General features: G+C 44.4%; 1 protein-coding gene across 2 annotated transcripts; it reads right to left on the bottom strand.

Annotated features, from left to right (window-relative positions):
* Positions 1 to 1,476: 1,476 nt before the first annotated feature.
* On the bottom strand, positions 1,477 to 1,821 carry LOC116639254 (60S acidic ribosomal protein P1-like). 2 transcript variants are annotated; one of them, XM_032415457.1, is made up of 2 exons: positions 1,751 to 1,821; positions 1,477 to 1,675 (listed from the first exon to the last, which is right to left on the bottom strand). In XM_032415457.1, exons 1-2 carry the CDS (start codon positions 1,819 to 1,821, stop codon positions 1,477 to 1,479), a joined length of 270 nt encoding a protein of 89 aa, XP_032271348.1. The 2 variants fall into 2 exon arrangements, with proteins under 2 accessions (XP_032271348.1, XP_032271340.1); XM_032415449.1 differs by having other exon boundaries at positions 1,477 to 1,821.
* Positions 1,822 to 15,377: the final 13,556 nt, after the last annotated feature.

Below are 15,377 nucleotides of genomic sequence, written 5' to 3'. Positions count from 1 at the left end.
ACCTCAGTATATAATAACATATAACTAAACTATATATAACAAATATATATATTATATCCCTATATATAATATACACTTTGCCCCAATATATAATATACTAATATATAAATTATATATATATTTATACATAAATATTATCTATTATATACATTATTCCTCAGTAGATTTTATTTATTTTTTTAAATACATGTTGCCAAATTATCCTTGTATTTATTTTTTTTTTATTTTTTAAGATTTTATTTATTTATTTGACAGAGAGAGACACAGCAAGAGAGGGAACACAAGCGGGGGAGCGGGGGAGGGAGAAGCAGGCTTCCCACGGAGCAGGGAGCCTGATGTGGGGCACGATCCCAGGACCCTGGGACCATGATCTGAGCTGAAGGCAGACGCTTAACGACTGAGCCACCCAGGCACCCCAGTAGGTTTGATTTTAAGAGTATGTCCCTTACCATAGGCTGTAGAGGTGTACATAACCTAGTTCCTGCCTCTCTCTCTAGCCTTATACCAACTCTACTCCTGGCTCCTAGTCTTTTCTTCTATCTGCTACTTCAGCCACAAGGGGTCTCCCTTCTTCAACAAAGCATGACCTTTCCTGCCTTCCAGTCTTTTGCACTTGCTGTTCCATTAGCTAGAGTACTACCCCCAGCTTTTTTGATGTCTGGCTCATTGTCATTCTTAAAATCTTACCTCAAATGTTCCTTCCTCAAAAAACTGTTCTTGTCATTTTAATATAGCCACACCTTACCCTAACCCACTCCCCTTTTGGCTTGGCTTGGCTTGGCTTTCACAACCTAGTGAAGGTGTGATCTTCCAAAAATGACCAAATGTTTTTGAGATTTTGTATAACAATAATTTTACTTTTAAATTCCAATTAGTATTCCATTGTATAAATATCCCACAATATGTTTATCCATTCACTTCGTTGATAGAAATTTGGGTCATTTCCAGTTGGGTCTATTAGGAATAAAACTGCTATAAACATTTGTGTATAAGTACTTTGTAGACATGTTTTTCATTTCTCTTGCAATACTCCCACTCAGAAAAGAAGAAGGCTATTTGCAAAGCCTCCTGTTACAGCACACTCTTAATTATTTTATTCTGAACTACCAAGCACTTCAGGTGGCAAAAGATTAATTAGCTTTAAATGATATCAAACAAATAATATTTAGATGTGCAAGAGCTATCCCTGATGGAAATGGTGGGGGGGGTGGAGAGAAATTTATATATTTAGTAATTTTTCCTAAAAGTATGACCTCACAATTTTATCTGTTGTATGACAGAATAAACAAGGATTTTAAATACAGTTTGAAAAGCAATAGAGTTCCATATGAATATCGACTGAAAAATGGATAATATGGTATATTCATACAATGCAATATTAAACAGGATGTGAATAAGCTAGAGCTACATGCAACAACATGGACAAATCTTTTTTTGAAGAGTTCAACTTTTTATTGAACAGGTTACAAAAGAGGTTTAGTCAAAAAGACCAAAGCGCATGTGATCATCAGACTCCTCTGATTCTTCCTTCTTTGCTTCCACTTTCTTCTCCTCAGTGGGGGCAGACCTGGTGGAGGGAGCAGGACCTCCTGCTGGTGTAGCACCAGCTGCTGGGGCGGGTCCGCCAGCCCCTACATTGCAGATGGGGCTCCCGATGTTGACATTGGCCATGGCCTTTGTAAACAAGCCAGGCCAGCAAGGTTCAACATCTACACCTGCTGCTTTAAGGAGGGCATTGATCTTATCCTCCGTGACAGTCATCTCATCATCGTGCAGGATGAGGGTCAAGTAGATGCAGGCAAGCTCCAAGAGGGAGGCCATGGTGTGGGCAGTTGCTGAGCGGGCACTGCCGAGTGTGGTGCTAGTCACCAGGTCAAGTGAGGGCCTCACCCCAGTGGCCTTAGCTTCCTTGGAAAGACTGAGCACCCCAGCTGCAGCTAAGGAAAAAGCAACATGGATAAATCTTACAAGGAAAATCATCTTATATTTCAGGTTCATCTTATATTTAGTCATCGATGGTATACATGTTCTCCACTTTTCATTAAGGGGATGGCACATCCATAGGCCCTAACTAAGGAGTAGCCCTGTACAGTCATGTTGTATCATGTCAGCCCTCCCCCTCCCCACCCAACATGCACATATTTTGGACAACAGATATATGTCTGACCCAAGAGCAGCCAATCCATATATAAATTAATACATGCAATCTATGCTCAATAAAATTAAAACAAACACATGCAGTCTGTGCTCAGTGGATTCCATGCTCATTATGATTGCCAGAGGTAATAATAAATTCTGTCTTCAGGAGCTTCTCAGCAAAGGTATATCTAAATGGGGCCCTGAACAAAAAGAAACATATGCAAATATGAGACTAAAAATGAAACTTACTGACTCACATCACTAAACCAGACAAAGGGAAACAAACTATACTTCATAATAAGATATATAACCAGGATTAAAGATAACAAGCCTAACCGTGTATACATTTAATAACAGAGCATCAAAAACTGATCAAACTGAAGTAGATAAATCTACAATTATAGTAGAGATATCAACACCCCTCTCAATCACTGATAGAACAATTGATGATGGTAGCTTTAAAAACCACTATAGCAAGGACTCCACCTACCACCAGTTATGAGGCTTTCTCACCCAGCCAATAAGCTGGTGATCTAGTTCCAAAATATTTTTTCAGAGTCTGTTTCCTAGGAACATTCTCAATATTTACTATCTTAGCCATATTCCCCAGAAAACAGATCTGAGACAGGGATTAGTGTTGCAGGGCCCCACCTGTAATGAGAGTGAGAGAAGTAGGGTCGGGCAGACAGAGAAGTGATCCAGTTTTGACAGAGGCTTCAGTTGATCCCATGTGGAGCTAGATGACTCTTAAGAGTTGTCTTAAATCAAGGCAAGGGGACCAGGCCATTGTAGCTCCCACACCAAGCAGACATTGGAAGGGAGATTCCTCCAAGGAGGATGTTACATTAGGCAAGACAGCTCCTTTCAGCTGAGAGCAATTCTTAGGCGGGGGCTTTGCTGTGATCCAGTGAGATAGGAGCCTCCATCCTGAAAGGGGATGCGGGCAGTGCAGCATCGCATTCACTGAAAAAGATCCGAAGCTTAGTGTTGTTACATTTGAGACACCTATTAGACATCCAACTGGAGATGTCAAGTAGCCAGTGGAGTATAAGAGCTTGGCGCTCAAGAGAAAGGTGTGGGCCCGAGACACATTTGGAGTCCACAGCATTTAGGTGACATTCTAACACCATAAAACTAGGTGAGGTGACCAGGGAAATTAGAAAAGAAGTAGTTCAAAACCTGGACCTTGAAGCACTTCCAAATGAAGAGGTCTGGAGGAAGTGGAGGAACCAGGCAACGTAATGGAGAAGGAGCAGCCCGTGAGGGAGGAAGAAAGCTAAAAGTGTGTTACCAGGAAGCCAAGCACAGAAGGTGTTCCCAGGAGGAAGAAATGACCAATGATGTCAAATGCTGTAGATAGGTCAGGGGAGAGGACTAAGATCGTGTCCATTGGATCTAGCCATCTGGCAGCCACCGGTGATCTTGACAAGAGCAGTTTGGGCGGCGTAGTGGAGGTGAAAGCCTGATTGGAGTCAGTTTATGAAAGAATGGCAAGAGAAGAATTGGATGCATTAGCAATTAGCTGACTGAGACATTTGCTATAAAGGGAGGCAAAGAAGAAATGTGGTACAGCTGGAAGGGGGATGGGGTTAAGAAAGGCAAGGGAGAAAGCAATGAAGTTTTTCAAAAATAAGAGAAATGGCAGAATGCATATGATGAAAATGACTGGTCACACAAGACAATTGATACTGTGGGAGAAAGAGGGGATAATGCTGAGTGAGGGCCTTGAGTAGATGATACAGTGTGGGATCTGGCGCACAGGTGCGAGAGTTGGTCTAGTTAGGTGTGTAGGTCCTTCAGCTGGAGGAACAGTGGGAGCGCAGAATGCATGGGAGTTGGTAGGAGTATTGTGGAAGTTCCTTTGATTACTCCAATTTTCTCTATGACACGGGAAGTACCAGGATCGTCTGTGAGCAAGGACTGGGGAGATGCTGGAGATTTGAGGAGAGAAGAGTAAATGGAAGAGAGATGTAGTTTGATAGCTGGGCAGCATCAGTGCCCACTTGAGGTCTGTGGTCATTAATTTAAAGGGACAGTGATGTGCATGACTGTTTCCTCATCACAGCTACTCATCCATTAAATGGGGATAAAATCAGTGCCTCCCTCCTTGGGTTGTTGGGGAGGATTTAAGGAGTCAACATTTTAATACACGGTGATCACTTAAGTGTTCTTATGATCCTGTAGGGTACATTGTTATCTTGGGTACATATCTCAGTTTTGATCACAAAAGAGTTGACTCGTAGAAACTCAAGGTTAAAAACCATTGATCCCAACCACTTAATTGATACTTGAATTGTATCCGCATTGCCATTCAGCCTTTGTCTGAGCTGCTCAGGGACAGCACGTGTGCTGTGCAGTCATTTCATCTCTGGACATCTGGACAAATAGGGAAATCTGCTCTGTAGTAACTTTCACCAATGTCTACTCCTTTAGGCCACGCTGAAGAAAGCATCCCTGTCTGTGTGTCTCTCTCGCTTCTACAAGTGGTCCTCATCAGGTTTGGCTGTAGATTGGACAGCAGCCTGCACAGCCACCCTGGACATTCAATATGCTCCCAGCCTCTCCTTCCTTAGAGGAATCATTAGCATTCGCAGAAGAAAACATTTCTGTTTTTTAATTCCTCCCACCTCCTGGAACCACATTCCCGTCAAAGTTTCAGACTTGGTTATCTTGCTTATCTCCTCAGTGAGAAGTGTGTGATCTGCTTTTCCCTAGTCTAGAACAATTCTTCATTACTGTGTTCTGGAGAACTTCGTAAGATCTCAGTGATTATTCCATGAAAAATAGTTTCATGTAGTCAAATAATTTTGGAAAACTGCAGGCGTACTTAAACAGTTTTCTCATGTAAAAGTAGGCTAACATGTACTGTAAATTCCCAAAGGGGAGCTGTAATGCATTTCCTAAATGTATTGGTTAACAAATGCATTTTGTTGCAGTTGCTTCTTTTCTGGGACTAGCATTCCATAGAACAACCTTTGGGAAGTCTCGTCCAGGGAATTTATCTCAAACTTAACCAATATATGACTAACTAATATATTGACTTAGATGATTTTATTATAAAATTACACAAATATGTACAATCATAAAAATAGGTGTAAACTCCACTCCTTATGCATGCAGCTCTCATATAAGCAACTATAAAACCAATTCAATTTACAAATTAAATATAAGCAAACCCAAAAAAATTCAAATTGACCACATTAAGTTAATGTGACATGTAGTACGGTTTTGTTTAAGCAAAATCGCCAATGCGGGGCTTATTGGTAAAAACATAACATCTTATTATTAACTTGGTTTTTCTGACTGTGCATTTGAATTATCATATCATCGCTGATAAATTTCTTTTTTAAAAATGGAGTTCATTTAACCACAGATTTATTTTTGGATGGGTCAATCAATGTAGGGGTGTAGCCCTCCCAAATAAAAAACTGTAATTTAAAAAAATTCTTTTAAGCAAATTAGTTATTGCATATTGACTTATTTTCTGCTATTGAACTGTAGTAAGTTAGTATGAACAAGGCATACAAGGAAAACACTTAAAATATGAGTACCATACAAATGCTATACTCACTGACATGCACAGATTCTTTCAAGTTTGGTGTTTCGATTTTTCTCTGTCACATGGTAGTGATGAAAATTCTCCCAGCACTTTTACTTTCCTGAACTAGCAGAAAACCTTCATCTATAGATAATTTGGAGGTATTGTTTGGCCTTCACTTGGCAGGAATGTGATCACAAACACACACAAACCCAGGCACCAAAACTAGGAGGCCATATGCAGTTTTTCTGGAGCGTCTGCCTTCAGCTCAGGTCATGATCGCAGGGTCCTGGGATCGAGCCCCACACTGGGCTACCTGCTCAGCGGGAAGCCTGCTTCTCCCTCTGCCTTTGCCTGCTGCTCCCCCTGCTTGTGCTCTCTCTCTCCCTGTCAAATAAATAAATTAAATCTTTAAAAGAGCGAGAGAGAGAGAGGGAATCATCCACAATTCAGAAAATGCTTGTGTTCATTTTTAGAAATTATTATAAAAGTGGAACAGATTATGGGAAAATAGAGATTAGGCGCTGCTGAAATGCCTGCATTGCTCTTTGCAGAGAGGATTGGTCCACAGCCTCTCTTCTCAGCACAGGGATGAAGAGAAACCACTTGGCCAGAGTCCCCAGTTCCTGCTTTCTCCTCTATGGTTCCTTCCCCTCCCCCTAGACAACAGGAAAGGAGCTTTCAGGTATGTTCTGACATTCATTCGCACCAGTGTGCTACCTCTGTTGGCAGTTTTAAGACTTTTAATCCATTATTGTGGAAGGAAAGACTTTCCCTCTCACTAAAGGAAGTTCGAATTCAGACTCCCTGGACTGGAGGAGGAAACAGGATTTGGGGAATGGAGAGAATACATAGGAATGATTCTGTCCTTAGAATTTAAGCTGTATTTAGGAATGAAATTGAACAGAATATAAATCTAATCTGAAATCTAATTTGCACTTGCAGGTTTACGCAGGTGACCTGGAGAAAGCTGCTCTTGCATTAACCTCTCCTAAGACACCCTCAACTCCCTTCTTCCCAGTGTCCTCCTCTGTCCCTTGCCCTGGACGACAGCTTTCTCTGGCTTAGGGCTCTCTTCCTGTCTGCCTCTCCTCTTTCTGAAGGCTGTCAGTCGTCTCTGTCTCATCCCACCACCTCTTCACCCAGAGAGGAAAAACCTGCTCTCGGACTCCTCTGCTGTGGGGCTGGGGGCGCTGGGTTGACATGGAAAAGACATGAAGGGAACCTCACCTCAAGAGAAGCTCAAGTGCTGAGAAGTAAGCTGCATGCCCTTTGTCTTTCATGGTGTGGGCAGTAATAAAGATACTAAGATGCTAAAGATTAAAAACAGAATCTTGGGGCGCCTGGGTGCCTCAGCCAGTTAAGCATCTGCCTTCTGCTCAGGGTCCTGGGATCCCTGGGTCCTGAGATCAAGCCCTGAGTAGGGCTTCCTGCTCAGCGGGGAGCCTGCTTCTCCTTCTCCCTCTGCCTCTTCCCCAGCTCGTGCTCTCTTTCTCTCTCAAATAAATAAATAAAAAATTTTAAAAAAGAAAGAAAGAAAAGAAAACACAGAATCTGGTCTCCAGGCGCACACTGATGCTTTTTAGCTCTAAGAATGGTGGGCGGTGCTGATCAGCTAAATGAAAATATGTCTTGAGGATTTTCTCTGGCTAGTAATCTCACTCATTCAACTGGATTTTCTGATCTGAAGAGCTCCTCTAGATGGCCAATATTCCACCGAAGTCAGGCATGGCAGGATTCTTGCCTTTTCTTGAAGAGGACAAAAAGAAGAAAGAACATGACCATAAACTGGGATTAAGAGCATGCAACTCATATATTTCATACAAGGCATGCTCCTAACTTCTTTCTGTATAATGTTCATTGTTTTTCCTTCTCAGTTTTATTTTTTTAACTTCTTTTCCTCATGTTTTCAACAAATATTTATTAAGCCCCTGTGATGTGATAGGCTCTCTGCTATGTGTTTCAGAGTTCAAAGGTGAAAGACTTGTCCCTCCCCTCGAGGGACCTTCAGTCTAGAGGAGGAAACAAACAATAAACTAAACAGCAAGGCAGCAAATAATTGCAATATGTGACCATCCCTTTACCTGCTCTGGGCTTGTGCAGCCATCCACATTCCCCTTATCTGCACAAAGCAAGCCCCCCCCCCCCCCCCCCCCGGTCTGCTAAGAATCTACAGTCCTTGCCTAATATCTTGCAGAGAAGGGCACTTAGTGCATATGTTTGTGATAATGAAGATATAGACCTTTATATAAGGACAACCAATCCATCTATTGGTCGCAAGCTCTTTGTGCAGGAGGGTATCTAACTGTCCACGTCATACAGCAGGCGATTCCCTGGGAAGGAAGTGCAGTAATACTCCCCTGCTGCCACCTGGTGCTTTATTTACACTAAGTTAGGCTCACAGTAGTGGAGAAGGCAACTGAAAATCATTTACCATGCTCAACTCTAAAATGAAATCCCAGCTCTCCCCCCTAACACACACGTGGGCACACATGAATACACAGTCACCATGCACACATATACACTTCCCCTCCTTGCTTCCCTCTCTGCTGGGCCAGAGCAGGTTTTCTGGGGAAGTGTGTTCAATTAAGATTAGAGAATGGGGCAAAGGTGCCATGACTGGAAAATGCTTTTCCTCTGGATGACAAAAGCACGTGCTGGGACGGTGAACACAGTTCTGTAGAGTTAAGAGTTAGGGAAGCAAGCTGTGCCTACCAGCTTGTCAGTTAGCTCCTCACCAAGTATTTTTGAACACCGACTTTGTGACAGGCACAAGGGAAGGCACTGGAGAATCACCGGTGAACAAGATGAGCGCACTCTCTGACCTAAAGGGGCTTACAGTCTAGTGTGAGAGTCCTGTTAACTCTTTTTTTTAAAAAAAGATTTTATTTATTTATTTGACAGAGAGAGAGAGTGAGCGAGCAGGGAGCCTGATGCGGGGCTCGATCCCAGGACCCTGGGATCATGACCTGAGCTGAAGGCGACATTTAACCGACTAAGACACCCAGGCACCCTGTCCTGTTAACTCTTAACAAATAAATAAAATAATACCAGGCATGCATCAGGGTTAGAAAGAACACTAAATATGGGGATGCGACTGAGGGACTGCTTCAGTGAAGTGGCCAGGGATGGCTGCTCAGAGGAGGTCACATTTGAGATGAAGAGGTGTTACTGATGGAGAGAAAGGGGGGTGCCATACCAAGATCTAGGGGAAGAGACTCTGGGGCAGAGAAGCCCACACAGGCCCTGAGAAGAGAAAGACTGTGGCATCTTGAGGACAGAGGAAGGCCAGGGTGGCCAGAACAACAGGAGGTGAGTGATTGGCAAGGGGAGGAAGGGGAGGCTGGCGAGAGTGGCAGGGTTGGACGGGCAGACACTCAGGGAACAGCAAAATAAGGCCTTTAAGATTCGATTCTATGTGCAAAGGCATAACTGCTAGATGGATTTAAGCAAGGGGGTGCTCTGCTCTGCTTTTATGAATGATCGTGATGGAGGATGGATTGCAGGGAAAGCATGGAAGTCTGAGACCGGTTAAGAGGTTGCGGCTGTAATGTCCACAATGGCCAAAGTGTGGAAAGAGCCAAGATGGCCATCGACAGATGAACGGATAAAGAAGACGTGGTGTACATATACACAATGGAATATTATGCAGCTATCAAAAGGAATGAAATCTTGCCATTTGCAATGACGTGGATGGAACTGGAGAGTGTTATGCTGAGCGAAATAAGTCAATCAGAGAAAGACATGTATCATATGACCTCACTGATATGAGGAATTCTTTTTTTTTTTTTTTTAAAGATTGTATTTATTTTTTTGACAGAGAGAGACATAGCGAGAGCAGGAACACAAGCAGGGGGAGTGGGAGAGGGAGAAGCAGGCTTCCCGCAGAGCAGGGAGCCCAATGTGGGACTCGATCCCAGGACCCTGGGATCATGACCTGAGCCGAAGGCAGACGCTTAACAACTGAGCCACCCAGGCGCCCCTGATATGAGGAATTCTTAATCTCAGGAAACAAACTGAGGGTTGCTGGAGAGGTGGGGGTTGGGAGGGATGGGGTGGCTGGGTGATGGACATTGGGGAGGGTATGTGCTATGGTGAGCGCTGTGAATTGTGCAAGACTGTTGAATCACAGATCTGTACCTCTGAAGCAAATAATACATTATATGTTAAAAAAAAAAAGAAGAAGAAGATAGCAGGAGGGGAAGAATGAAGGGGGGAAATTGGAGGGGGAGATGAACCATGAGAGACGATGGACTCTGAAAAACAAACTGAGGGTTCTAGAGGGGAGGGGGGTGGGGGGATGGGTTAGCCTGGTGATGGGTATTAAAGAGGGCACGTTCTGCATGGAGCACTGGGTAATATACACAAATGATGAATCATGGAACACTACATCAAAAACTAATGATGTAATGTATAGTGATTAACATAACATAATAATAAAAAAATAAAAATAGTATATTAAGAATTAAAAAAAAAAAAAGAGGTTGCGGCTGTAACCTAGGTGGAGAGAAGATGATGTGTTCTAGCAGCCAGTGGAGATGGGAGAAGTGTCAGCTTTGAGATATATTTTATAGGTAGAGCCAAAGGGTTTATTGAAAGCCTAGGTGCAGGGATATGAGTGAAAGAAAGGAATCCAATAGGGCTTTCAGAGTTCCTGGGTAGATGGTGGTACCATTTGCTAAGGTGAGGAAGGCTGAGATGTGGGAATATAGTTGTGAGTGGGGAATCAATAGATCTGTTTGGCAATGTTACATTTGAAATATCTGTTAGACTTCCAAATGGCGTGAACAGGGAGGTGCTAGGTCTGGATCTCAGGGAAAAGGTGCATGGAGAAGTGAGCATCATCAGCATGCAGATGGAACATGAGGCCATGCTTGCTCCCCTTACTCTGCTTTATAGCTTTGAATAAGATCCTTACCTAACATCCTCTATCCCAGCTCTCGGAAGAGCATGTTTCCATTGGCAAGAATAGCCAAATGAAAGACTGGATGGGATGGTAAAACTCTGCCATTCTAAAGAAGAAGTCACTCCAGGCACGCGCATAAGATGTCAGACTTTGCAAGGGCTCTACCACCGATCCCCTGATTTTGTCGATTAGACGTTCTGCGTGTAGAGGTGAGATGACCAGTGATGTCAGTGATGTGCACAGGCAGCAAAGCCAGACTCTGACCCTGCGTGTGCCGCCTACCACACGTCTTCTCGGCGCTCCCTCTGGCGCCAAGATGGCCTGATGGTATAGAGCCGGTAGGAGGCAAGCAAGGGCAGGTGTATGTACATCCCACAAATGGATTTAAAAGGAAAATTTTAATCCACATTTGGGGTTTTCACTCTTTATCATTCAAGAGTGAGTGAGAGTTCCCGATATAGCGTAGAACAAACAGGACCAAAGTTTTAAAAATAGCAGTGCTCTGGACCGGTCTCTTCATCTCTGTCTCTAGGGCTCCTCTGAGCCCCATCATCTGTCTTGGTCATCAGTGAAGGCCTTAGGGCGCCGAGCTCCCAGACACCCCACATCTGCCCTTTGTGAATACGGCAACGGGAAGGTAAGGCGCCACTCCACATCCTCCAAAGCACCGCTAGAGGGCTGCAGAGACTAGCGGTGACAGGTACAGCCGGCTGGCCACTGAGACCCAAACCGGAGAACCAGCCAGCATCACCTAGTGGCCCAACACTCCCTCCCTTGAGGCGAGGGAGGAAATTGGAGCCTCAGAAAGAAGGCCACTGGCTGGTGAGTGACAATCACAAGTCTATCACAGGTCCTCTGGTACAAAATTCGGTGTGATATCATGGCAAGAGTGTGGGTTTTAGAGCCAAGAATCCCCGGGTTTGCTGTGTCCCATTTTGCGTAGTTGGTCCAATTGCCCAGTTTGTCTGAACATCAGCGTCCTGGCCTGTATTATGGGTACCAGTGCTTCTGCCGGGCCATGTATCATGTTACATTGGTAAGCTGGCCGAGTTGAGAGGCCTGCCACTTAGTAAACATTTGCCAAATGCCCAGGCCTTCCTCTCTTCCTGACAAGGCGCTGGTTCCTCTCTGAGCTAGCTCAACCTCATGAAGCACCTTTCAGTAATCACTCCAAATGATCCCGTCTGGTTATAATTCTCTGCCGCAGAGTGAAGGACGTAAATAGCACTATAGAGCGCTTAAAGAAACAGAACAAACAAAACCAGAGAATATATCTTGTGTATATATCTTTCTAATTTAACAAGGAGGTTGGTAAGAGCGTGTCTTCCTTGTCAGTGTCCTAGGATTTGGATCCCAGGATCTTTTCACCCAGCCCCAATCAGTGGGTGTTTGTGAAGCTTGTTCAATGCACAAAGGAGTGTGCTGGGGATTTAGAACACCAGGGAGCCCTGTCCCCAACAGCAACCACCATTCTGCTCCAGACATTGCTTATATCACCTTATTTATCTTAGCTCATTTCTTCTCCCAGCAGTCCTCCAGGTCAGGCCTTCCTGGCTTGATTTTAGAGATGAGGACCAGAGAGGTTAATTAACTTGCCCAAGTCCGACCAGCAAGTAAGTGGCAATGCTGGCATTTAAGTTCATCTCTGCCTGTGATTTCGCTGTGCCCCTTTTCTTTGAGGTGCTTGCAAAAAATGAGAATGTGCGAAGTGCCATAAAAAGAAGGCTCCCCGGAGTTCTGAAGGGAGTGGCTGCTCCTGACTGAGGGATCTGGAAGGAATTCTGGAGGAAAGCTCAAAGAGGACAGGCCTGGAGATGGGGAAAAAGAAGAAGGACTTCCCACACACCTATCTGTAGTAAATGTGATGTATTGAAACATGGCGTAGGGGCGCCTGGGTGGCTTAGTCGGTTAAGCATCTGCCTTCGGCTCAGGTCATGATTCTGGGGTCCTGGGATAGAGCCCCACATCAGGCTCCTTACTCAGTGGGGAGCCTCCTTCTCCCTCCACTCCCCCTGCTTGTACTCTCTCTCTCTGACAAACAAATAAAAAAGAAACATGGTGTAGTTGGTGTATGAGAGAAAGACTCACGTACACACACGCACGCATGCACGCACACTGGGGCTGACTGAATGCTCTAAAAGACTTCTTCCTGGAAGGAAGTAGGGGTCAGAAGCTGAAATGAAGAAATCTAAAGTTGGGGTCATAACACCCGTGCGCTTCATGACCGGCTCACCCAGGAACTTAATTTCACGTTGAGTTGTTCTATTAAAAACCCTGACTGAAGTGCCTCCACAAGGTAAATAAGGGGAAAGCCTCCAGGAACTTCCTAAAGCATGTAACATAGCCAGAGGCTGACCTGACCTAATTGGCAGGAGTAGATCAGAGGCCAGGGAAACCCAGTTCTCTTCCACCTACCACAAGCCAGGTCAGCTGCCACTTAAAGATACCCGCCCAGTGGCCACACAGCAGCTGCAAGACCAGCCCCCACCCCAGCCTTCAGAGGTGCTGCCCACCAGAATGTCAGTCACTGTGAGCACCTTCTGAACATGAAAGTCCAGATGCTCTTGCAAAGCAGTTCTAGAAATAGCCAGGCACCTGAGTGTAACCCGACACAGGAAACATCCTTCCGTCCGGTACAAAGCATACTTCTCCAAAGGGCAGGGAGAGGAAGTCATAATTAGAATCATTCATTCATCCAGCAGAACTGAGCCTCCAGCTCTGAGCCAAATGTAGTTCTCAGCCCTGGCTGCACAGGAAAATCACCTGGGATCTTTTAAAAATACCAACATCAGGGCTCCACCCAAAACCAATTAAATGAGTGAGAGTGGAGCCCAGGCCTTGGTATTCTTTAAAAACTCTCTAGATGATTCTTATGTGGTTGAGAACCACTGCATTACATATTATATACAACAAAAAACAAAATCACTGATCAGGTTTCAAGGAGCTCGCAGGTCCACAGAGCCCTACAGTTTGCAATGAGTTTTTCCTGCAGGTGACCTTGACTGATCTTTGCAACTGGCCTGAGTGAAAAAGAAAACCACAGGCCCAAAATGTCATCACTTGGGCCAGGCCAAGTCACCAAACCCCAGGTTTAATACTTAACCTAATTGCAGTTCCAACCTTCCCCAGAAATATAAGTGTTAGCCTGTCAGTCCGGAATTTTCTGATAAACACCAATGAGGTAATGGGTCACGGGGCCCTCTCCATCTCCTAAAGGAACATGAGGTAATCCGCTTAATAAGACCCCCTGCCTTTCCCCCTAAGGGAATGTGATCTTGCCTGGAACAATCATTTCTTTTCTGTTGCTTTTAACTTTCTTTCCCCACTGTCCTTCCTATAAAAATCTTCCATGTTCTGCATCTCCTTGAAGCACCTCTGTACTTGCTAAACAGGATGCTGCACGATTAATGAATTGGTTAATGAAGCCAATTAGATCTTGAAATGTACTCAGTTGGGTTTTGTTTTTTAACGCCTGGGAGGGCGTTGCTATTGCCCATTTTGCAGATGATACAGCTGAGGCTAAGAAGGAGCATATGTGCCCAATGTCACGCAGCAGGTACGTAGCAGAGTGGGCACAGGAACTGGCTTTTCTGATTCCAGGGCTCCTGCTCGACATCACTGAGCAATGCACAGAGGAATTGGACTTGAGAAGAGGCTCAGTGCATGTCGTAACTACACCATGGCAGGGGTCAAGAGCCAAGGGAACACACGGGGGCAAGTATTATTAGATGGACCTACTTTTCATAGCGAAAGTCCAGTAACCAGCTGATGTCCATCAACAATTGGCCTTGGGATATGCTAACAACCCCTAAGAAGAATACACTTTATTGCACAAATTCTTAGGTTGCGAACAGTAGTACCAGCAGGTTTGCTGATTTGCTGGCTATGAATTAATGGTCAATAGGTGTTTGAGGGGCAGCCTGTGTTAATAGAAAGAAAGAAGGAGACAGGTGCAGCATGTGGCTAAACTCGGAGGCTTTGAAATCTAATTCCCTCTCTGGGTGGTGGTTTAGCCTTATACAACCTTTGCCTCTTTGGGTTACACACACATAGTTTTGCCTTCTCGGGAGTGGGCTATAACATTTCCAAGGTGGTCTCAGAAATATTGAGTCTGGTTTCCTAAGGTCCTTTGGGAAGCAGAAATTGCTACTCTTCATAACCAGATTTAGTAGCCCTGGACTCATCTCTGATCTGCTCTTCCAACCACTCCTCTTCTTCACTCCTGGGGTCTGTCACCATTAAAATGCAACCCTCTCATTTTGCAAATGAGGAGACTGAGGTCGCAAGAGAGACCTGGCCAGAGCCAAGTGAAGAGCATCCTGGTCCCACCCTGCTGCTCAGTCAGGACAGAAGCAACCAGGACCGACAAGCATTTGCACATGTAGATCTCATTCCAAAGTCTACCTAGAGAAACTCAGTTACCAGCCTCATTTGTATAAAATACAGTACTCTACCAGGCTCATTTTATTTATTTTTTTTAATGCATTTTGGCTGTTGTTTTTTTTTTTTAAGTAATATCTACATCCAACATGGGGCACAAATTCACAACCCTGAGATGGAGTCACATGCTCTACCGACAGAGTCAGCCAGGCACCCGCTCTACCAGGCTCATTTTAGTGGCCCTTGTGCATGGGTTCAACCTTAGGCAACATCATGATGTAAGCAGAGCTCCTATTATAACCCTTCACCTCTTTCAGGTCAAGAATAAAAAAGTGAGATATGCTAATATGCATTACTAACACCTCAGTATAGGCAAAACCCATATGTTTTTTAAAAAAGGATTCACCTTGTATG

This window comes from Phoca vitulina, unplaced genomic scaffold, assembly GCF_004348235.1.
Source record: "Phoca vitulina isolate PV1807 unplaced genomic scaffold, GSC_HSeal_1.0 scaffold2, whole genome shotgun sequence".
NCBI lineage: Eukaryota > Metazoa > Chordata > Mammalia > Carnivora > Phocidae > Phoca > Phoca vitulina.
This window is presented reverse-complemented; position numbering and strand designations above follow the sequence as displayed.

Bases quoted from the DNA above. Each gene is read 5' to 3' on its own strand.
- LOC116639254 (XM_032415449.1), bottom strand. From the start codon at position 1,821: ATGGCCTCCCTCTTGGAGCTTGCCTGCATCTACTTGACCCTCATCCTG.